General features: G+C 38.8%; 2 protein-coding genes across 2 annotated transcripts in view; one reads left to right on the top strand and one right to left on the bottom strand.

Moving 5' to 3' along the window:
* The window catches only part of LOC117389382 (TBC1 domain family member 8), a 31,205-nt gene extending 15,619 nt beyond the window's left edge, over positions 1-15,586 (top strand). The window contains exons 6-20 of the mRNA XM_033987051.2: positions 930-1,137; positions 1,594-1,791; positions 2,366-2,515; positions 4,556-4,706; positions 5,899-6,113; positions 7,093-7,210; positions 8,900-9,185; positions 9,603-9,735; positions 10,319-10,417; positions 10,494-10,562; positions 11,285-11,555; positions 12,178-12,243; positions 12,407-12,496; positions 12,598-12,707; positions 13,271-15,586. Coding sequence (XP_033842942.1) covers positions 930-1,137; positions 1,594-1,791; positions 2,366-2,515; positions 4,556-4,706; positions 5,899-6,113; positions 7,093-7,210; positions 8,900-9,185; positions 9,603-9,735; positions 10,319-10,417; positions 10,494-10,562; positions 11,285-11,555; positions 12,178-12,243; positions 12,407-12,496; positions 12,598-12,707; positions 13,271-13,630 — 2,524 coding nt within the window. The 3' untranslated portion in view covers positions 13,631-15,586. The remainder of the gene's footprint in view (positions 1-929; positions 1,138-1,593; positions 1,792-2,365; positions 2,516-4,555; positions 4,707-5,898; positions 6,114-7,092; positions 7,211-8,899; positions 9,186-9,602; positions 9,736-10,318; positions 10,418-10,493; positions 10,563-11,284; positions 11,556-12,177; positions 12,244-12,406; positions 12,497-12,597; positions 12,708-13,270) is intronic.
* A 749-nt stretch (positions 15,587-16,335) lies between these two features.
* Positions 16,336-22,736, bottom strand: part of neb (nebulin) — a 107,872-nt gene continuing 101,471 nt past the window's right edge. The window contains 6 exon segments of the mRNA XM_055230689.1: positions 16,336-17,012; positions 17,260-17,363; positions 17,478-17,618; positions 18,884-18,976; positions 19,858-20,044; positions 20,924-21,031. Of these exon segments, the coding sequence (XP_055086664.1) occupies positions 16,839-17,012; positions 17,260-17,363; positions 17,478-17,618; positions 18,884-18,976; positions 19,858-20,044; positions 20,924-21,031 (807 nt within the window). The 3' untranslated portion in view covers positions 16,336-16,838.

The raw sequence follows: 22,736 nt of genomic DNA, 5'->3' as shown, positions 1-22,736 counted from the left end.
AGTTGGATAAAGTTAATCATACTGTGGAAAAACATCTACTTCTCAAAAAATAGTGCCGCTTTTAACATGAGTAGGGTCACAAAATAATATTTATATTGTAAATAAGTGAAGTGTAAATGAAAACAAGATTGACATTAAAGTTACCATTTATAATTGGAGTAGTTGACCCTCCTCTGCTGTATTCTCACATAACACTACTAGATGCTAGATGGTGTCTAATAGTGTGCCAGTTTCAGGCTGACAGAAGAAAACCAGAGAGCACAGGTGAGACTGAACAAAGGCCAGATGAGGGAAACTTTTCACAGATTTTAACCATGTTATAGTCTTCTCATTTCCTTCTTGAAGTTGTGTGGAGTAATTTGTGCATGTTTGAGCAATCTTTAATCACTTATTTTCAAGACACCATATTGCTGATAAACCCCCATTTTCACCACCTCCGGCATACGTCCACTGCTCTGTGCTTGCTTCATTGTTCAATTTTATTTTCTTAATAGATGAAACATGTAGGATTTGCCAGCGTAGTCATTCTGAAAAAATCCACTACTCACCAGTGTGATCTGTAGTTATCCATACGACGGGCCGACAGCTCTTTGTTGTGATGGCATTTGCGATGACGTCAGCTCCCATTGGGCAATGCAATTTTCAAATGCAGAAGTCAGCAGACTTATTTCTTTTACTAAGTCGTTTTAGATTAATATTGCAATTTAAAATGTGCAAATTACCATAATGATCCACGGGTGCCATAAATTATAACTATAGAGCAAACACAAGCACCATGGTTAAGATTAAGATTTGGCAAGAATGCGTGTTCAAAGGGCTAAGTGTTGCGGTTGTAGAAATTTCTTCCAGTATTCTTGCACAAATGTATAAATTATACCTGTATTATACCTATACCTATAATTATACTTTTCCCCCTCCCCTCTCCTCAGGGTGCTGGAGGAGCAGGCTCTCCGAGAGTACGTCCTGGCCTTGTTTCGTCTGCCCCGCTCAGAGCGCCTCCTGGAGCTGGCCTCATGTTCTGTATGGACTCCTCACACCCGGAGCCACACGGCCGGGACACTGTACTGCACAGACCAGTACCTGTGCTTCAGCAGTAAAGAGGAGGGGCATTGCACGCTCATACTGCCCCTACAGGAGGTATGAGTGAAAACTAAGATATTTTATCCTGTGAGTGGAGTTTATTATCTATAAATGTGAAATTATTTTATCAAGATTTTTGTCTTACATACTGAATGCAGCACTTTGGAAACATTCAGTTTATTAAATATGTTATATAAATAAAGTGGATTGGCTGTACTAAGTAGACAAATTAAAATAATAACTTTAAAACTTTTTTAGATAGTGATGGAATGCAACAGATCCCCAATTTCATCCATTTTCCATTTTCATCCATCAATTCTCATCCCTTCTTCAAAATGATAATAACAAATTTCAAATCTTCAACTTAAATTTATGTACCACAAATAACTAAGAAGCTTCCCCACTTTAAGGAAAAGTACACTTTGTAAAGATTGAATACAACATAATACTGTTCACCTCTCCTTTATTGAACCATAATTTTTTATATAGTAATTTTTTCTTTTCCTTTTGCAGGTGTTGTCCATAGAGAAGGCAGAGAGCACCAGTCCCCTGCCAAACCCTGTGATTGTAAGTGTGAGGAGTAAAAAGGCCTTTCAGTTCATCGAGCTGCAGGAGAGAGAGGAGCTGGTGGAGTCCCTCAATCACCGGCTCCGAGCGCTGCAGTGGAAAGTGTCCATGTTCAGGGACAAGAGGCAGAGCAAGAGGAGCGTGGTGAGGAGGGGGCTGGTTTCAGATTCTTAGACTTTAGTTACATTCACTTGTATTTACTAGTTATAAATAAGATAATAAATTACGCACATTTAAAGGTACCATGTGCAACTTTTCTGGTGGAAGGTCTGTCACTTATCTCCATGGAGACAAGCAAATGACACACCCAGGCCAATTTACCAGTGAGAGCTGTGCAGAGGTGACTTCGCTCTTTCAGTATTTTTTCATGCAAGATGGATTTTGTTAGAATTGTAATGCCATACTGTGGAACAGGCAAAGCAATAACGTCTCGGAAGGACATGGTAGTGGACCAACCCACCAGAAAAGTTACATTGTGTACTACTAACAATATATTGTTTATCTTTTTATTCTCATTTTAAATTAGATATAAATATACTCAACTTAATGACTGAGTTATTATACAGACATTATAAAAAGAACATTTACTAAATACTGCTGTTACTAACTAATCAGCTTAACAAATTAACAGATTTGGATCATGGTGTTATTGGTGTTATATTATTGTGTCTGTGACTTCATTTCAAAATGCCCATCTTAGATCTCTGTTCTTCCCCAGACCTCCCCAACTCCATATTATACGTTTTACTACGACACTGGTCTGTCGGATGAGGAGGAGATTGAGGAGCAGGTCCTGAGGAACACCGTGAACAGTGAAGCTTTAATGACAGCATTTCACCAAAACCAACCCGGAAACAACAGCAACAAGGTACACACACTATTATATAGTGTATATATAGTGTGTATATGTGTGTATATATATATATATATATTTTTTTTTTTATTGAATGTTGCACAGAAATGCAGTGAATCACCCTATACTTAACTATATACAATTCATATAATTCTATAAAGTGATAGCCCTGCTTTTTTTGTAGCAAATTTTATAGTCCATTTACGTTTTAAATGGCCCATATTACACCATTTTTTGGATCTATGTTATAATGTTGTTTCCTTATCAAAATTATGCCGGAGTTGTGTTTTGTTTCATTCACACGTTTTATACACAATCCCTGCATATTTACGTTGAGTTAGTTTTCAGCGTGTCCTGGGTCTCCCTAGGGAGGCATCCAGGGGGCATCTTGAGCAGATTGAACTCCTCACCCTAAGGGAGTGCCCAGCCAGGGGGAAACTTAACTTATTTCATCTGCTTGTATCCGCAATCTTGTCCTTTCGGTCATTACCCAGAGCTCATGACCATAGGTGAGGGTAGGAACATAGATTGACCGGTAAATCAAGAACATTGCCTTTCGACTTCTTTATCACAACAGTGTGATACAGCGACCGCATCACTGCAGACGCTGCACCGATCCACCTGTCAATCTCACGCTCCATCCTTCCCTCAATCGTGAACAAGACCCCGAGATACTTGAACTCCTCCACTTGAGGCAGAGACTCACCACCCACCCGGAGAGAGCAAGCCACCTTTTTCCGGTCGAGAACCATAGCCTTTGAGTTGGAGGAGCTGATTCTCATCCCAGCCGATTCACACTCGGCTGTAAATTGCCCCAGTGCCTGCTGCAGGTCCTGCTTCAGGACAACATCATCTGCAAACAGCAGAGATGAGATCCCGTGGTTCCCGAACGTGACCTCCTCCGGCTCCTGGCTGCGCCTAGAAATTCTGTCCATAAAAACAATGAACAGAACCGGTGACAAAGGTCACCCCTGGTGGAGTTCAACATGCACCGGGAACAGGTCTGACTTACTGTCGGCAATGTGAACACAGCTCCTGCTCCGGTCATACGGGGACGGGACAGCCCTTAGCAAAGGGTCCCGGACCCCATAATCCTGGAGCACCACCCAAGGGACATCACGAGGGACACGGTCGAATGCGTTCTCCAGATCTACAAAACCCGTAGACTGGTTGGGCAAACTCCCATGAACCCTTGCGGACCTCCTGAATCCGAAGTTCGACTATCTGTCCGATTCTCCTCTCCAGTACCCTGGAATAGAGGTAACCAGGGAGGCTGAGGAGTGTGATTCCCCTGTAGTTGGAAAACACCCTCTGGTCCCCCTTCTTAAACAGAGGGACCACTGCTCTGGTCTGCCAGTCCAGAGGTACTGTCCCGACTGCCCCGCGATGTTGCAGAGCCGTGTCAGCCAAGACAGCCCCACAACATCCAGAGCTTTAAGATACTCGACAGATCTCATCTACCCCGAAGCCTTGCCACCAAGGAGCTTGCTAGACACCTCAGTGAATTCAGCCAGTATGATGGATGAGTCCGCCTCCGGGTCCCCAGTCTCTCCTTCCTCCTCGAAAGATGTGACAGTGATATGGAGGAGATCCTAAAAGTATTCTTTCCACCGTCCTACAACATCCCCAGTCGAGTTCAGCAGCTCTCTCCCGCACTGTAAACAGTGTTGGCCCTCCAGTATTCATCAGCTTTTTACTTTCTTAAAAATGTGAAAAGGCAAATTAGTTCATTTTAAACAGTTTGCAGTGGTCCACACGTTTCCTCTCCTTATGCATTCCGAACATCCTAATTATTCACCACAATGAGTTTCTAAGCTTATTTCACAACTAACAACAACTAGCATGCTAATGCACACTTCCTGATTACTGGACAAGAAACACTACACTTTATCAGATGCAGACAGCACACAGAGGACTTATTTTAACCTCAAGATCTGCTTATATAATCTGTAATATATCTGCACTGCCACACTTGCTCAAATACATGGGGAAAAATCAGGTACAGGGCTTTAAAGTTACAAATGTTTTTTTTTTCCTGTATTTGAATGTGTTCAGAGCACAGAGAAGGTGAAGGAGCGTCTTTGGGAGGACCACTTTGAGGAGTTTGGTCGCGGGGTGCACATGTTCAGGACAGAGAAGATCCAGAGACTTGTGGCCATGGGGGTCCCGGAGAGTCTGAGGGGGGAGTTATGGGTGACCCTGTCTGGTAAGGGACGGAGGGATGAGGGTAGACGATATCTGACTTTTGATACATTTCTTTTTATTTTATTAACAAATTTAATTTACATATATATAAATATATTTTCTAAAGTCCAAAATCAAAACCTCACAGGGCTTCAGAAAATTGTTTATTTGAACTTTTTAGGAGGCATCTGCCACCTGATTGTCTCCATGGACATTCTATTGCTTTGCCTTAAATGTTCCATAGTATTGTCTTGCAGTAATTGTTTTACAGGTAGTAATAATAATGCATTAGTCTTATATAGAGCTTTTCCAGACACTCAAAATTACTTTACAGTTTTGTGATTTATTCATTCCCTTCACACTCGGTGGTGGTAAGATATTATTCTAGCCACAGACAGAAGTGAGACAATCTGCACCATCGGCCCGCCCAACACACACACACACACACACACACACACACATGCACCACATTCATACAAGGGCAAGGTGGAGGAAATGTCTTGCCTAAAGACACAACAACAAGTTTTCCTGGCACCCCACAGTGGTTTTCCCAGCTGTCTCCCATCTAAGTACAAACCAGACCCAGCTCTGCTTAGCTTCTGAGATCTGACGAGATCAGGCTTTGACAAGGATATTTGGCAGTTATTTATTGCTAAAAATACCTTGAAAAATGCATTCTTACAGTTTTTGGGAACCTGTGGTTGAGGAAACAAAACTATATACATTTATATATAGAATTGTATTGAGAAAATGAAAATGAGAATATATTAAAAGAAGTGATATTGTTACACATAGAAAAAAATATTCTAACCTTGTACATATTATTGGACATTTGCGTTATTTCTGTAAAAGTACAAACAGAATTAGTGTACATGTGGTGCCACTTCCTTCTCTCACTTCTCTATGATGAGCAACAGTGACACTAACTCTGAAACTGAAATCAACAGTTCAATAAAATGTCTAAAATAGCTTTAAAGTGCTTTCAACCGTACAATATTTTAAGCTCATATATATATATATATATATATATACACACAAGAAAGTATTATATAGATATACAGTTTATTTAAAACTAAAAACATTTTATTTTACATATAGAATTTTTCATAAATATCTAATATGTGTATGTATATATATATATATATATATGTGTGTGTACATGTGTGTAAAAATATGTAAACATAAACTCTCTACTGTCCCTTGTTTTATTCCAGATGCTTGTTCAGAGCTGGAGTCCCATGAGGGGTATTACTCGTCGATGGTGCAGAAGTCGATGGGGCAGAGTACTTTGGCCACAGATGAAATTGAGCGGGACTTGCACCGCTCGCTCCCTGACCACCCGGCCTTCCAGAACCCCACCGGGATTGCCGCCCTGAGGAGAGTCTTGACAGCATATGCCCACCGCAACCCCAAGATCGGATACTGCCAGGTATGGAGTTTCTAAGTAAGACGTCCAATGTTTGCATATGCATACAATAGTATATTATACAAGTAGTAAAGTAAACTACTGATAAAACTGATAAACATGTTTACACAAGGCAAATGATACATGCCACAAAGTTACACAGTTATAGCTGCGCTTTTAACTCCAGTTGACAATTTAAAGACAATTTATACATGTTATAAAACAATAAACAAAGCCAGGGCTTTCTATTACAAAGAATCATTATATCATAATAAAAATAACCTCCAATTATGAAGGATATTTTTTATACACTTCTTCAGTTTGTGGTGTTGGATGCCACATGTTGACGCACCGTCAGTTTTGGCAAAAATTCTGAATTTTCAACTCTGGCATTTGATGCCTGCAACATGTGTATGTTTTGAAAAGCAGGACTCGCCCTAGAAGTGTGTGTACATAGACTTTGCATGTAAAAGAGACACCTTGTGCACATTTTGTCTGCACTTTTATTATAGGACATTTTCTCATATGGCGTGTAACAGTGGCATGATGTAATACTTTTCATTAGGCCTGTCACGATAAATACTGTATCAGCTTATTGTTCGGTACATGATAGATGGTACTTTTTCTGGGTCAGTATTTACTGTGGGTACTTTTTCCTTGCACCAGTAGGAAAGGGTTTTTTTTTGTACTATGATGAGATTTGAGCTATAGAGCGTTCAATCATTTGACCGATTATAGACTAGACTAAATAACTCCTTAAACTAACTTGCTTAGTGTTGTATTTTGTTTTTTCTTGCAGTTAGTGTTTTTTTTTAACTATATTGTACATTAAGAATACTTTTTGTGAATAATTCTGCTTTATACTTTGGCTTCAATATTATCTTTTATTGTTTATATTTACTTCAGCAATATATCTCGCTTTAAATTTAGTTAGTTAGTTAGTTAGTCATGGCAGGCCTACATTTCATAACCTCTGTATCTCCTCTCTGCTGTGTCCCTGCAGTCGATGAATATCCTGGCCTCTGTGCTGCTGTTGTACGCTCGGGAGGAGGAGGCTTTCTGGCTCCTGGTTTGTGTCTGTGAGAGGATGCTCCCAGACTACTTCAACCGTCGGGTCATAGGTAACAGCGGGGGGCAGCAGAGGGGGCAATAAAGGCTAAACCTGGAGCTGTGGACATGTGTCTATTTATCTCTGGTTCAAAGTTATGTATTTGAAATTATATTGACACAGTTATTATAAGAGAAAAGCAAGTTTATTCACTATTGACATAACCAAAAAATATTGTTTTACACAGGATGACATTAAAGCAGGCCAAGTTACAGGTCAGATCTGTGGAGAGGTAACCCTGTCACAGTTAGACTTTTTCAAGGTATTTTTGAGCAAAACATCTGTAATTTAATAAATGCTATAGCTAAAGATATTAGTGTAATACAATACTGGAAAGCTCTATGGAGACGTGCTAGTCTCTATAATTGCGGGTGGTGTACCCTCCAAGAAAAGTTATACCATGCACCTTTAATTTGTAATATTTTAGAAATGTCTGTGGGCTAAATTAATTAGAATTTTAAATAATATTTTCACTCTTTCTGATCACTAAACCCAACTCGCCGTAAAAGCTGCTCGGAATAGACTGTTGCATGTTGGGTAATCTTTTTCTTACTAAAAACAAATGTTATTTTTTTTGTTCTCAGACATGGGCTAATTTCCTGTGTTTGTCAAGTTGTTTATTTACATCAGACGCTGCATTTGAACCAATTTCCTCTTTCCTCAAAATACATTTGTGAAAAAGCAAAGCAGGTCTTACATAAAGGGATTTCCATCGGAAAACAAAACATGAAGTGTTGGAACAATTATGTTTGTATTCTTTAGAATCCCTGCCTATTGTTGTAGCATATGAGCGCTAACAGAAACCTCACATTTTTTTAAAAGTGCATCAATAAATGAAAACTACTGAACCCAAATAATGGCAAATATGAGCAAAGAACCTTGTGACCTAAGACTTTAAAACTAAAAACGGAATATAAAACAAAGTAATAAAATAGTGAGTTATACTATTAACCTAAGTAATCTGTCAGGAAGTCATTGATCCACCTGTAAGTGGAGTCGGGCAGCAGAGAGAGCTCGTCCTGGAGCAGAGCAGGGAGACTGGTGTTGAGTGCAGAGCTGAAGTCCACAGACAGGATCCTGGCGTAGGCTCCTGGGGAGTGCAGGTGCTGCAGGATAAAGTGTGCTCCTCCGGCTTGTCTTCATGGAAAAGTTGTTAATTTGGCTATAATCTTCCACAGTATGGCATAAAATGTGTCTGTCTGTGTAATCCCTCAGTCGTCCAGGTCTGATCCAAGACGAAGTTAAAATTTTTCAGCTGGACAAATTTGTTGTACACTCCTACAAGAATTTGTCCCGTTGACAGATTTTAACTTGGTCTTTTGCTAATGTGTCTGTCTCCATAAAACATAAAGTATTGTTTTAATTTTCTAATCCTGCAGGTGACGTGCCACCTCCAGAACTACATACTGTATCTTTAAAATAATAAATAAATGTATTTATCTGTTTTTTGCAAGGATTAATCAGTCACATATTAGAGGAATAATATAATCGGACATTGTGAATGAAAAAAATAAAGTATTTCACTGTTTAACTTACATTCCTCATCTGTTTAAAGACACATCTGATGCACCAAGGACAAAACAAGAAAATTACACAGAGAACAAAAAATAATTGCTAATTATCAAGTAATAATAAATAATAATAATTTTTGAAGAAATGTGACAAAGAACTCTTTCTAACTTCTCTGTTTTGCGTTGTACAGGAGCCCAGGTGGACCAGTCTGTATTTGAGGAGCTGATTCGGGAGCGTTTGCCTGATTTGGCAGATCACTTTCCAAACCTCTCCTGTCTCTCGTCTGTCTCCCTCTCCTGGTTCCTCACCCTCTTCTTGAGCGTCTTACCGTTCAGCAGCGCGGTCTGTGTGGTCGACTGCTTCTTCTACAGCGGAATCAGAGCCATTTTTCAGCTCGGGCTAGCCGTTCTGGAGGCTAACACGGCTCAACTCTGCACTAGCACAGACGACGGGCACGCGCTGATGATTCTGACTGGGTACCTCATATTCTGTAAAACTTACATATAAATAACACAATAGCTGGTATAACAGTGGACAGGGCTTTACGATGCTGGACAGTTTTTGCAGTATGACTGATATGGATATTATTTTGATGTTTATTCACTTTTTACTTAATAATTTCAGTTATTTTAAAACAAAAAGAATACATCCTTTAATTTACAGTGAAACCCTGTAAAAATAAAAACTTAACAAAATACAGAAACAAAGCAAATTTTGGGTGTTTTTATTGCTAATATGATACCTAGAAAAACATGCATTCTTACGTGCAGGGCCACCTTTCCAGATCTGAGCCAACCATTTAATTCATATATGTTTGGTTGCATTATTTTCTAGTTTAATCGACCCTTCAGATTTACATGACTGTTATTCTTGTGTGTGTTTTTTTTCTGTAGTTTCCTGGAGCAAGTTGGGACAGAGGACTCTCCCTGTGCCCCCTCTTCTCCCCATTCTGCTCCTGAGGACAATAACGAACCTCCTCCTGTGAAAAACACCAACATCACTGTCCTCATCAACGAAGCCTACGAGGTCAGAATACATGTTGGTTTTCAATATCATTTTCCACAGTGCCCTAAGTTAGTCTCCAAAGTAAGGGTGAGCGATAATGACAAATGACTATCTTATGAATATCTTGTTTTGTTTTGTTTTTTAATCCCAATGATGATGCCGGGACAATATTATCATAAATATGCAAAAATATTGTCTTGATTCAGGTTCAAGTGTCACATCAATGTCAATATTTGACTGTGTACTGTAAAATAAAATGCATGCAAGTGTAGAAATATCACTTTTACCATTGTTTGAAAGATAACACTGCAAGTTTCCTTCATTTTCATTTCTAAACAGCTCTTTTTTAATTTATTTTTTTATAGAATATTTTTCAATATATCCCCAACTATAATTGTGAATAGTGGTGGTTTTCAGATTTTACAATGTGATGTTGTCATACTTTTAGATGGGAGCAAGAGCCAGATTTCCCTATTGATAACATGCTACGCCACCAGAAAAAAGAACTCACAACATAAATCTGCATTTTAACAATATTCATTTTAGCTCCTCCCATCTGTGGTAATCATTGACTTATGTGTGTAAATTCTGTTTTTTGTCTCAGAAATTTGGCGACTTGACCGTTCGACAGATTGAGAGACTGAGGTGTCGACACAGGATACAGGTGCTTCAGACTCATGAGGAAACCACCAAAGAGAACGCTGTGAGGAAAATACAACATCATAGAAATGTACTGTATTAAACTGTATTAAAACTATATTTGTGTCTCTGTGTTTCAGTTGAGAATAGTGTCTTCCGAAGTGTCCATGTCTCCTGAGAATTTGTCAAATGCCTATGACCTATTCAAGGTAATTTAAGTAGCCATTTGTCTAAAGTAAAGGAGCAGTATGTAACTTTTCTGGTGAAGTGTTCGCTGTCTGCTTTTCTCCATGGAGATTTCATTGGTTAGCCTGGAATGTAAACTTCTCTACTTATTATGCAGAGTTATCAGTCACTTCTGTGGAGAAGTGACACCTTTCACAGTAAGAAAGTTGCTCTAACTGTAACTGTAATCCTAACTAGCATGCTAATGGCGCACCAGCCTTACTTCCTGGTTTGTGGACGATGCTATGAAATATATTGTGAAGTGTTTTCACTTTGTAATTAAATGCACACAACGGTCTCAGTTTGACCCTCAAAGCTGCTTTTACAATACATCTGTACTAGGAAAAGAGATATTTTTACTTCATTACATTAATATAATAATTAATGCAGGTCAGATTCAAAAATATATCTTTCAGAAATTTTAAATTGTTTAATAAAAAAAAGTCAAACATCTAAATAGAACTATGAACGCACCTATTAACCACAGACACCCTGAAAATGTGTTTTTAAATGTATGTTTATATTTTTTCTTGAGTTTTCAGACTTAATCTTAGAACATATTTATTTACGATTGTTTGCTAATGTGTGCATTGTGTTTACATGGCAACCTCTGAACACTCCACCATAGCGACGCATGTAGCACACTCCCTGCCCTGATGTCCCTTATTATGTGTTTGTATTTATGTATTTATGTATTTGTTGTTAGACGGAGCACCTTGTCAGCCTGTACTGGGGAGACAGCAGCTCGGTGGCGGCGGCAGAGGCGGCGTCATGGAGACAGACGGACTCGGGGCGGTCCTTCACAGAGAGGCAATACCGTCTGGACCGCGCGCAGTTCAAAAGCCTCTACTGCCTCCTAGTGCCCTGGCCCGGAAACTCAGAGCAGCACTCGGACACACTGGGGAATCGAACCTTCACCCTCCTCAGCCAAGACACAGACAGCCTGGTGACATTTAAGGACTTTGCCACGTGGCTAGGTAGGTGGGGCAAAAACTATTAAGAACTGGGTATGAAATTTGAAATAGTATTATTCACACTTTGTAATTTGAATGGTTGCAGCTGCAAATCGCAAAAGTTAAATATTCTAAGGAAAGAGGGGGTATTATACAAAATCAGCATGTTGGAGCTTTTTACCAGATATTCCCAAGATATTTTATGTCATCCATGCATGTTTAAGATAATCTAGCAATCTCAATGGGGTACTATTTGGACCCTCCTTATGGTTAACTGTATGATTCTGTTGGAAGCTCTGCCCGCAGGTCTATGTCCAGGCTCCTGCACAGCAATTTTCCATAGATATTGAAAAGCATGATACAAAACAATACACTACAACTTCACAAACCTAATGCAATGTGTTTCATTAGCGGGATGCATGCTCATTATGGTGTGACAGCACTCTGAAGGGGGAGTGACTTAGCATGGAGAGTAAAGGGAGAGGGGTAAAGGGAGTGTCAAAAACTAAGAAAAGAGGTAATATTGTGATCTAAATATGTTATGTATTAGCTGTTAATCCCCCCCTTTTTAAAGAAGGATGTTTGCAGAGGTCTAAACTACAGGGTGAAAGGTTTGTTTTTTTTATGTTGTGTATATATTTTTCAGACACATTGTACTGTGGAGAATTGAATGAGAAAATCAGACATCTGTATCGCCTGCACATCCCTCCAGGTACATATTTACTACTACTTGCTACTACCAATGGTGCCACTTACCATTTATTCTACTACTACTGGCACTACTTAGAGTTACTGCTGCTAATACTGCATTGTACTACTACTACTACTAATACTACTAATACTACTGCCTACAAATGTACTTATTTCCCCCCCAGCTCTGACAGAGAGTGAGGACGACCCTTCTCTTTTGAGAAACCCACTGCTTTCGTCCAACAGACCGCTGTACGTGACCAGGCCTGAAGCCGGTGAGACTTATTTATCAAAACATCTACCTGTTATCATCATGTTGCTAATAGCTGTGCTGCTCTGGTCTTTTTGGTCAATGAGTGACTATAGTCTATTACAGAGGAGTGTGATGAGGGGAAGTCGTACCAGGAGCAGCTGAAACAGATGTTAAAGGATCTGGGCAAAGAAAAGGAGAAGGACGCCGAGAAACCTCTGCCACTAATGAATCAGGTATTTTGGTTTGAGTCAAAATGTGCACAGTTCCCATTCACATTTTGTAATGTAATGTAAATTTTACCATTTTAGTTGCAAAGGCACAAATAAACTATAATTTGGTACCCTCAGGACAGTTTTGGATAGAACCGATGGAGAATTTATTGAAACCCTTTTTATCAGTCAGATAATGGTTTTATTCGTCTTTTTTAAAGATGCACTATGTAACGTCTGGTCAGGGGTTCACTACATGCATGTCTTTATGGAGGTTATGGAGCTTTTCCTGTAATGTTCCCCATTGTAGCATTCATTTCATTTCTGGTGTTTTTCTGGATAAATCCCTGTCTAATCTCAATTGTAAAACATTTCAGACAAAGTAAAACCATCTTCAGATAGACAAGCAGGTGGAGGACCCTTAACCAGAAGGATTCTTGTGCACTTTTAAGTATATATTGGCACACCATAAGTGACCAAGATGAGTTTAGAATGGTAAAAAGCATGATACTATCCTCCCTCCCTTTTTAAATTCAGATGTATGTATTTTATTCTGTCTTTAATTTTCCACACTTCTCTCTTTCCAGCGTGAGTTCATTCAGTTCTGTAAGACGCTCTACAGCCTTTTCCATGGTGACCCGGAGGAGAACGAGCTGTTTCAGGCCATCGCCACGGTAACCAGCCTCGTATTGCAGATCGGCGAAGTGGGACATCAGGGGTCAAAGGTCCCACAGGAACCCAAACAGGAAATGACCACCACAGACACTTCAGAGAACGACGACTGGACCATTAGCTTTGCACAAATATTAGCCTCGTTGCTAACAGAACAGGCTTTGGTGAACTTCTTTGAGAAACCGGTGGAGTTAGCAGCTAAGCTAGCAGCAGCCAAAGAAAAACAGTACCATCAACGTGCCGTGCTACTGTCACTGCAGCATAAAGTCAGATGACCCAAAAAAAAAGAACCAGAAAAAAGCACAAACATACCAAGAATGTGATGTAGGAATGTCTAATGCCACAATAAGCCAATATCCAATGAGCTCAAAGGAAAGGCAAAGTTGCATGCCACATCTGTGGAGAGGTGCCCTTGTTAACAGTATAAACCGTAAGATGAACAGTAAGAGTAAGATGGACTAGTAGCTAGTCAAAATATGTGCATCTTCTACTTGCCAAACATGTGTCTTATAGCCATAAGGTTGTTGTGTCATTGGGCAAGACACTCACTTTGCTTATCCATTCATCCATTTTCTTTAATTTATCCGGGACCAATTTGTGGGGGTAGCAGGGACTCCCAGACTTCCCGCACCCGAGACACTTCCTTCAGCTCATCCAGTAACACTCCAAGGTGAGAGACAGTCTCTTCAGTGTGGTCGGGTCTTCCCTGGGACCTTCTCCCAGTGGGAAATGCTCAGGATACCTTCCCAGGGAGGAATCCAGAATAGATGCACAACCCACCTCAGCTGGTCCTCTCTGTGGACTAGCAGCGGCTCTACTCCAAGCTCCTCCCATTTGAGCGCACTTTGCTTGTGTGAGGGTAAATTAAGGTACTTAAACTTAAACACTTTGATTGGGATTTTACCAGTTTGACAACCTGCTCAATCACAAAATCAGCATCAACTAATCAGTAATAATCGCTAGTAAGTCCTGCATTTGACCCATTCTTCATTGATGCTGGGCAACCTATCAGGAGCAGTGGGACCCAACTTCAGGTCTTGAAGTATTCTCAATCAGAACTACTGTAGCTGGAGGATTTGACCTGTGCATATTTTTGGGTTGATGGAGGAAACCGGAATGCCCAGAGGAAACCTACCCAGACACAGGAAGAACATGCAAACAGGAGTTGAATCCAGAATCCTATTTGTTGTAAACCGTGAAGGAGCCTCTCAGCCACTTTGCCGTGTCTCGGAAGTGAAACCATCAATGATTTGTAACGGTGTTGGTAACATTTTAAAGAAATCTCAAACTAGGTCTGTCACGGTAACAAATTTTGCACTATATGGCTGAAGTAAATATAGACAATAAACGATAATATGGAAACCAAATCATGAAGCAGAATCATCCCTCAATGATTCTAAATGTAATATAAAATATGAGCAACAATAAATAAGTGACAGAATGTAGCACATAAGTAATTAGTTTGTATCTTATTAATGAGTCATAGAAGTTCAACCTTCTACAGGTCAAATCTCATTATAGTACAGAAAAATGACCAGACAATTCCAATTAGTACAAAGAAAAAGTATTCACAATAAATCAGTAGTATGTATCGTGACAGGCCTATTTGAAACAGACAAATGTGAAAGCGGCATTCCTGTCAGCAACTTAAAGCAAAAATGGCTCCTTTTTATTTGACCAAAACCAGTGACTGTATTAGCTGTATGCAAAATCTTTTACAATCAAAATTTAAGACTGACAAACAAATGAAACTTTGTAAATAGTGTTTTTGAGCCAAACTGCTGCATAGAACCAAGAAATTAAAATATTGCAAAGGACAATTCTAGTTTTTGTGCATTTGAATCTAACTTTATGCTTAATTTCTTATTGATAAACAAATAGTTGTTCTAGTTTTGAAAAAGCCAATTATTTGTATGTATGTATATTTCAAATGTAGTTAACCTTTATGTAAATACATTACTAATATCTTTGAAAGTTGAGGATTTAAAGAGTAAGTTTACATTGGCAAACCAAATTTGTCAAAAAAGACTACTGAAGTTTAACATTGAAGAAATGTTTATAAATAAGAAAATCAGCACAAAGTTAAAGCTTTTTTATCAAATTTCAATTTTTATTAAACCTGCGTCAATCTGTTGAAACAGTGTTCTTTTGATAATTTTATAACTTTCATGTTTTCATGTTTTTTCTCACAAACTGAACCAACAGACAATAAAATCATCTTTTATATTAAAAATATAATTTGAATTTTTTTATTATGATTTATTTTGTGTATTTCATTTTTATTGTTGTATGGACGACAGTAGCTCAGTGTTTGTCCACTGATCTGAAGGTTGGCGGTGCGATTCCAGCTGCCACTGATGAATGCTGTCATTTAAGGAGGGATAATGAATAATTGGGTAGAGGGAAACGGGAGAGCAGTGATTTGACTCATCAAGAACCAACAATATAAAAACTATTATTATTATTAAAACTAATATTATTCAATATTTATTAAACCAGGGAGCTGTTTCTGAATAGAGGCTGAAAAAAGTCAGCCTTATTGCGATAGTTTACTAACCATACTAAGTGAAAAATCTGAAATATTGTATTTTTAAATTTTTGGTAATACATATATTTTTATTAATAGATATGAAGTAAACCAGTGAATTACCAATGGTAGTGTCCATTTGGGGTTTATCACATGCACAGAATAAAGACCAGTGCGGTGCTTCAAGGGTCTAAATTCATTTTCCAAAAATGTCAAACAGGTTGCTGTCCTTACTATTAGGGTAGCAGTACCATTTTATATAAATTTAAAACCTTTAATCTATTTTCTATTCAAATTTTGCTTGATTGGAAGATGGTCACCAAAATCCATTCTATATCTAGTTTTATTATACCTTATTTGATCTTTTGTTTCTTTTATGGAACTGAAATAACAAAAAAACATATGGTTAGATGGTACAACTTTCACTGTGGTCACTTGAGATTAATAATTTCATAATAAAAAGACAGAGGAGTGCAGGAGCGTAGTGTGCTTTATTAGCTACAGATCAGGGCCTAAACCACGACCAAAACATTCAAAAACACACTTTAGTCTTATCAAAGCCTTCAGGAGGGAAGACTGTGGCTTAGCTTCACTTCATTCAATCTGAACTCCTAAATCCTCATTGTTTCATAGTATTTCATCTTTTCATTACATTTTAAGGGCCTTTGGTGTTGCATATATTAAATATATCAATAATTAATGTACAATGGGACTGAATCTAGTGTTTGGTTCAAGCCGGTGAGAAGAGTAGACATAGTAGTATATTTATACCATATTTATATAAGTGTATATGTCATAACATCCACAGATGCCTAGACAAAACAAAACAAACATTAAAATAGTGCTAAGCTAATCTAAGCTACACATTGCACAAAGCCACGTTGGTGAGGACGTTAGCAGGATGTGGATGTAGTGCACCCGGGTACACAGGGTGGTTCAGGGGGGGGTCTTCTAGTTTAAACAGCTTCCACATAGTTGGCAGGGAGCATGCCAGTTTTGCCGGTCCTCTGCACAGTGCCATACATCCAGCCCTCGTCAATGGACTGAACATTCACAATCACGTCTCCGTCTTTGAAGGAAACCTCGTCGTTATCGGCAGCAGTGTAGTCGTACATGGCACGCACCGTTTTCTGAAGGGAGAAGGATTGGATTAAATGACAGTATTATTCAAAGGTGAAGCCTTAGGCTGTATGTATCAGTTGATAGGTGTAGCTCAACCAGAAAGCTACACATTTGATTTCCACTACCAGCAGGGTGCCAACGTGCGTGTGGCATCAAAACAGAAAGGCTTGACTGTCACTGATTTTGGGGACTAAATGCTTTAGTAATTCTTCCAGCCACAGGTTGTTATGTTGTATAAAACAGTGAGTGACTCACTCCGGTGGTGGATGGGTGGGAGGGCACAGAGGACACAGTGGTCTGCTGAGTGGCCACAGAAGAAGACCTCTGCTGCAGCTCCACGGTGCGGGCGTGTTGGTAACCTGCACAGAGCAAAAGAGTTTTAATACGGGGAAAGCATATCTGATATATTTAGCTACTGAAAATATCTAATTTCACAGTATGTCTTTTAGGCTGAGCACTGCACTGATGCGTACCGACAGAGGAGGTCATGAAGCCATTGCTGTACAGTGACATGTGGTGGTCTGGGTCCTGGGACACCTCCGATTTCTCATCAGCCATTCCACTCAGAGCACTGGTGGAACGAGAGTGCTCCTTACTGCGCCTCTGGGCTTGCACTGGACATGTCAGATGGATATTAGTATGAGTTAAATATAAGGTAGTATCAAACATGCATGAAGACAACATGTCTGTCACCACTGTGGTCTACTGTACAGGGTCCGACTGTTTACCGTCCCCCTCACTGCACTGCCATTGTCTTGCGTCTACATGTACTATGCATACGAAATAGCCATTACAGATTTTTTTCTTCTTCTGTTTGTGTCCTCAAGTGTTTTGGGTATCTAGACAAGCTTTATGCAAGTGTTATGTATTATTATGATTAGAAATAAGTAGGGATGGGACTTGACACATTTTCCACAAGACGAGATGCGATAAGAGATTGGGTCTACAATCTTCATCTTTATTTATGTTACCAGATTTTTAAATTGTGCTTGTGTCACTGAAGTATCCAGTTTGGTTTTCCTTGGAGTGTATTTAATCTTTGTGCAGTAAAACAGCTAAAAGCCCTTTCCCATCTCAGTTCTGATGCAGCTAGTCGTTAGCCTTATGCAGATAGATAGATATATACTTTATTAATCCCCAGACCAGGGAAATTCATTTGTCCAGCAGCAAAAACAGAGACAAAACATAAATTACACACAGGTATAAAATCACAAACAGTACACAGATAATAAAGTGCACCCGATCAACAAGAGCTGTTACACAGTCTTATAACAGCAGGAATGAACGACCTCCTGAACCTCTCAGTTCTACAGCGCAACGAGAGAAGTCTGGTACTGTGGCTGCTTCTCTGAGCTGACACAGTCTCATGCAGTCGTGTGATCTGATATTAAATGTTCTGGTATCAATGATTAACAACAAGTGAGGTATTCTGGAAGTTTTTGAAGTCGTCCCTTATAGATACATTTCATACAGTGCTGTTGTCTTCCAACAGACAGTGATATCCAACCCACTTTTTCATAGAGAAAACAGTGATGAGTTTAAATCCATCACTTGTAATAAAATCTAAATATAAACACATGAGCAACAAATCTCACAAGATAATTTTTCTCTTGTGTGCACAATCTTCTGGCAATTTTGTTTTGTAAGACCTTGTGACATGAGATCTTGTACTATCCCTATAATTAACAATAATCAGCTACGCCCGATGGTGGCGCTCACAATTGGCGTATGGCATCGGCTCCACTGTGCACTGACGCAGAGTGGAGAGGATGTTGAATATTTTGTTTAATTTTGTAGGTTTTGTCTATAAGTTGGAGAATTGCAATAACAATACCTGTAATAATAATCATTTTTTATCTGTACCATCTCTGCTCCTCACCTGACATCATGTGCAGACTCCTGGACTGGATGTTGTCCTCAGCCGGGTCATAGTCAAACACAGACCCGGGGTTTGTGCGCCACACACGCAGATCTGAACAAACAAATATGTATTATTACACCAAATCCATGTAAATACTACCTACTCTACCATTAATACTACTCCAACTACTCCAACTACTACTCCACCTGCTACTCCAACTACTACTCCAACTGATACTACAAATACTACAACTATTACTCCACCTGTTACTACAGCTACTACTCCACCTGTTACTCTAACTACTACTCCACCTGTTACTCTAACTACTCCATCAACTGTTACTCCAACTGCTACTCTAACTACTACTCCAAATGCTACTCCAACTACTACTACAACTACTACTACAACTACTACTACCACTCCGACTGCTACTGTTACTACTAAGCATCATACTACTAATATTGTGATAGTTTTTCTACTTTCAACATTGGGGAAATGCTGACAGCAGCGAAGTGTAAAGACTTCACTGGAACACACAGAGGACCATCCTGAAGAGAAAGGCCCGGTGAAACAGATGGTGTTGGTTTCTTTTTTCAGCTCTTTGAAACAAAACAAGCTCAAAAAGGGGAGCTCAGTAGTAGGGACATTTGAAATTGAAAGTTACAGATGTAACTACACTTCTATGAATACCAATTGGACTGAACAATACCCATGTTTTTTTAATCTATTTATCTTTATTTATGCAGATAGACTCAGTGAGAGCACTTACACTCTCTTTTTCATGGGTGCCCTGTTCAAATACGGACAAAAATACAAGCAATAAAACAAATAATTATAGTCCATTTAAAACATTAAAAACGGGTACAGGTAGGGGCTTGAGACCCTGCCCCCCTGAATCTCTGGCACAGCCCTGCTCAGTAGGGATGAGATATGACTATGCTCTTGTTTCAAAATAAATAGTACAGTGTTTTTTGTATGTTAGCTCTCCATACCGGTGATGGTCTCCTGGTCATGTTCAATGGCGCGCCTCCTCTCCATCTCCACTACACGGCGCTGTATTCCCCTGTAGCTCACATCACTCATGTCCTGGGTGTTCTTCTTCACGCGGTCCATCACTGGGTCCGTTGCGGTGGAGGTGAAACTGCCTTTGGTCTTCTCAAAGTCCTCGTGGTACCTCACCTGAAACAACAAGAAATACACATTTTACGACCATAAGGATTTCAAACCGATTCCAACCCCTCTTCTCAAATGCAGTTTTACCTTTTAACACTTTTATTAAATCCTTAAATATGCTGTATCTTACTGTGCTTTTTCAAACTGTTTTATTCCATATTGTATTTTAAATAGCTTGGAAGTCTTAATAGGGGCCTCATGTAAAATGATAACTTGATAAATGATACAATTTATTTTAATAGATTCTTTATTAAGACCAAGGTTTAGTTTGTTTTCATACCTGACAGTCTCAGGTCTCAGAGTCCCATCACATCACATGACCACTCACATGAGGAAGAGCGCTACTGAGCAGTCGAAACTGTCAGTTATGAAAACAAACTTAACCTTAGTCTGAAAAAAGAATCTATTAAAAAGTTTATATTATTGTACTTTTTTGTGATGAGCTCCTCACTTTGGGTTGCTAGATCCTACAACTAAAACCAGCTTGTAATAAACCCAAAAATGGCTCTTTATGATATGATGAGTACTCACTAAAGTGTTTCACTTATTCATTTCCCTGTTGTTTTCAAGTATTGTTGCAGGCTACAGCTATATCTTTATTTATGTGACTTAAACTAAACATTACCCAAGAATGTAATGGAGGCACAAAGTAATTAGAGCATAAACAAACATTTTAGTGAAGTTAAGTCAAATAGCACGATTCACTACTCAAATAAATACAATGAAACTGGATTTTAAAACTTTTGCAACTTGGCTTTATGATGTAATTTTTCATTTTGAAGTGAGGGTCCCAAGAATAGTTTGGGTACCCTTCTCTTAGTGTTCATACCATGTAATACGAAATAATAGAAATAAATGAGCATAAATATCAGTTTTAAGTCTTACTCCAGAAATAATGCGCTGTGTCTCTCTGACACGTCTCATCTCAGGAGTGTCCAGGACAAAGGCAGCTTTACCCTGGATCTGTTTACGGAAACTGTCCGAATACAAAACCTGAAATAAAAATAAAATGATGAATAAATAACTTATATAATGTTTATCAGCTGTTAGGTTGGACACAGGGGATGTGAAAACGCACAAATGGATGTAAACACAGACAGGGATCAGAAGGGACGACATTTGGAGTTTGGGATTAAGAAGGAAGTATTAAAAGGGTTGAAACCAAATATTAGCACAAAAATATACAATTAATTACAAGAAGATTAAGACATATTTGTGACATGTGTAAAATGTGCAAGACTTACCTCTAAATTATATTATTATTATTATTATTATGAAGAAGAAACAATAATTTACAGTGTATTTGTCAATTTACTCACCTGTTGCTACGTATCATATTTACAAATACGAACAATAATTAGCAAAAATTTGCAATATTGGCTTAAATATAAATAAGTTAACATTTTAAAATGAATTAAGAATATTTTATTTTTAAAACTCCTTCACACGTATTTATATTTTAGTCAAACTAGCTCAACTTCTACGAACATGGCTAAAAGATACCAGTGAATATATATCATCTGAAAGTGTTAGCCCCACCCACTTCTCCCGCTGATGTTGAACCATGACAGAGAAACAACTGTTTGGGATAGTAACACAGACAGTTGTTTCCATATGGTTCTCATCCAATGAGTGTTAAAACTAGGTCCTGTAATTAGACCTACTCACCCCTGTTGTATCTCACACTTCACCGCTAGATGTTTCAAGTCTACTATATACTGGTAAAAAACTGAAGAAAACTTACAGATGGGAGCTTTACCAGTGCAGTTTGCATAATATGTCCCATTTGAATGCCCAGTGTATAGTTTCTTTATGTTCCCAAGACAACACACATAAACGTAACATAAATCAGACTTGACTTTGACTGTGCAGCAAGATGAAGAGGTGTAAGAGGATGGATGTTAGCACACAGCGGAGAGTGGTGCCTCTACAAAGGGATTAATGCGATTCAAGATAGACCTGTCACAATAACACAAGAGCAATATATTTCTCAAGAAAATATAGACAATAATAATATTAAATCATGCCAGTGGCACGATAACCCTAAAGAAGGACTTGGAAAAACTAAACTAAATGTAAAATATTGTTAAAAAAGAAAAAAACAAAAAACAAAACTTGAGCTGCAATAAATAAAAACACTTTACTTAAAGTGGAACTAAACATTAAATCAACTTTTTTCGCTACTAAACTGTGTATATGGTGTTTCAACAGAATTGTCTACTCTTCCTAGTCATTTTTTCGGCAATCTAAGTGCAAAATAAGAAAATTTGCAGCTTTCTGTTCAAAAACGGTCAAAAACGTGTGAGTGTGTACTGCCTTTAGTGGCCACTGAAATTCCAAGTACCATGTGACATCACACAGGACTGCTCTAATTACAGCGAGGTGTTTCTGATTACAAACACTTGGCTGCAGGGGGGGAGTTTGAAGTGTGGATACCTGTTGGACCGACCACACTATTCCTTATATGTCCAGACTCTGCCCCTCCTCCTCCCTCACTTTTTTGTGGCTGTAGGAGGAGATTAGGTGTTTAGTCCCACTTTAATTTGTATCTATAATGAGTCATAGAAGTGATTTATTCAACTCTCTATGGCTCAAATTTTATTCTAGTACAGGAAAGTAACAAAAAGTTCTGCAATAGTACAAAGAAAAAGTACCCACGATAACTATTGACCCCAAAACTTGTTTGATGTATTATATA

The sequence above is a fragment of the Periophthalmus magnuspinnatus genome, chromosome 21 (assembly GCF_009829125.3).
Source record: "Periophthalmus magnuspinnatus isolate fPerMag1 chromosome 21, fPerMag1.2.pri, whole genome shotgun sequence".
NCBI classification, from domain to species: domain Eukaryota; kingdom Metazoa; phylum Chordata; class Actinopteri; order Gobiiformes; family Gobiidae; genus Periophthalmus; species Periophthalmus magnuspinnatus.
Note: the sequence above shows the minus strand (reverse complement) of the source record. Positions and strands in the feature narration are given on the sequence as shown.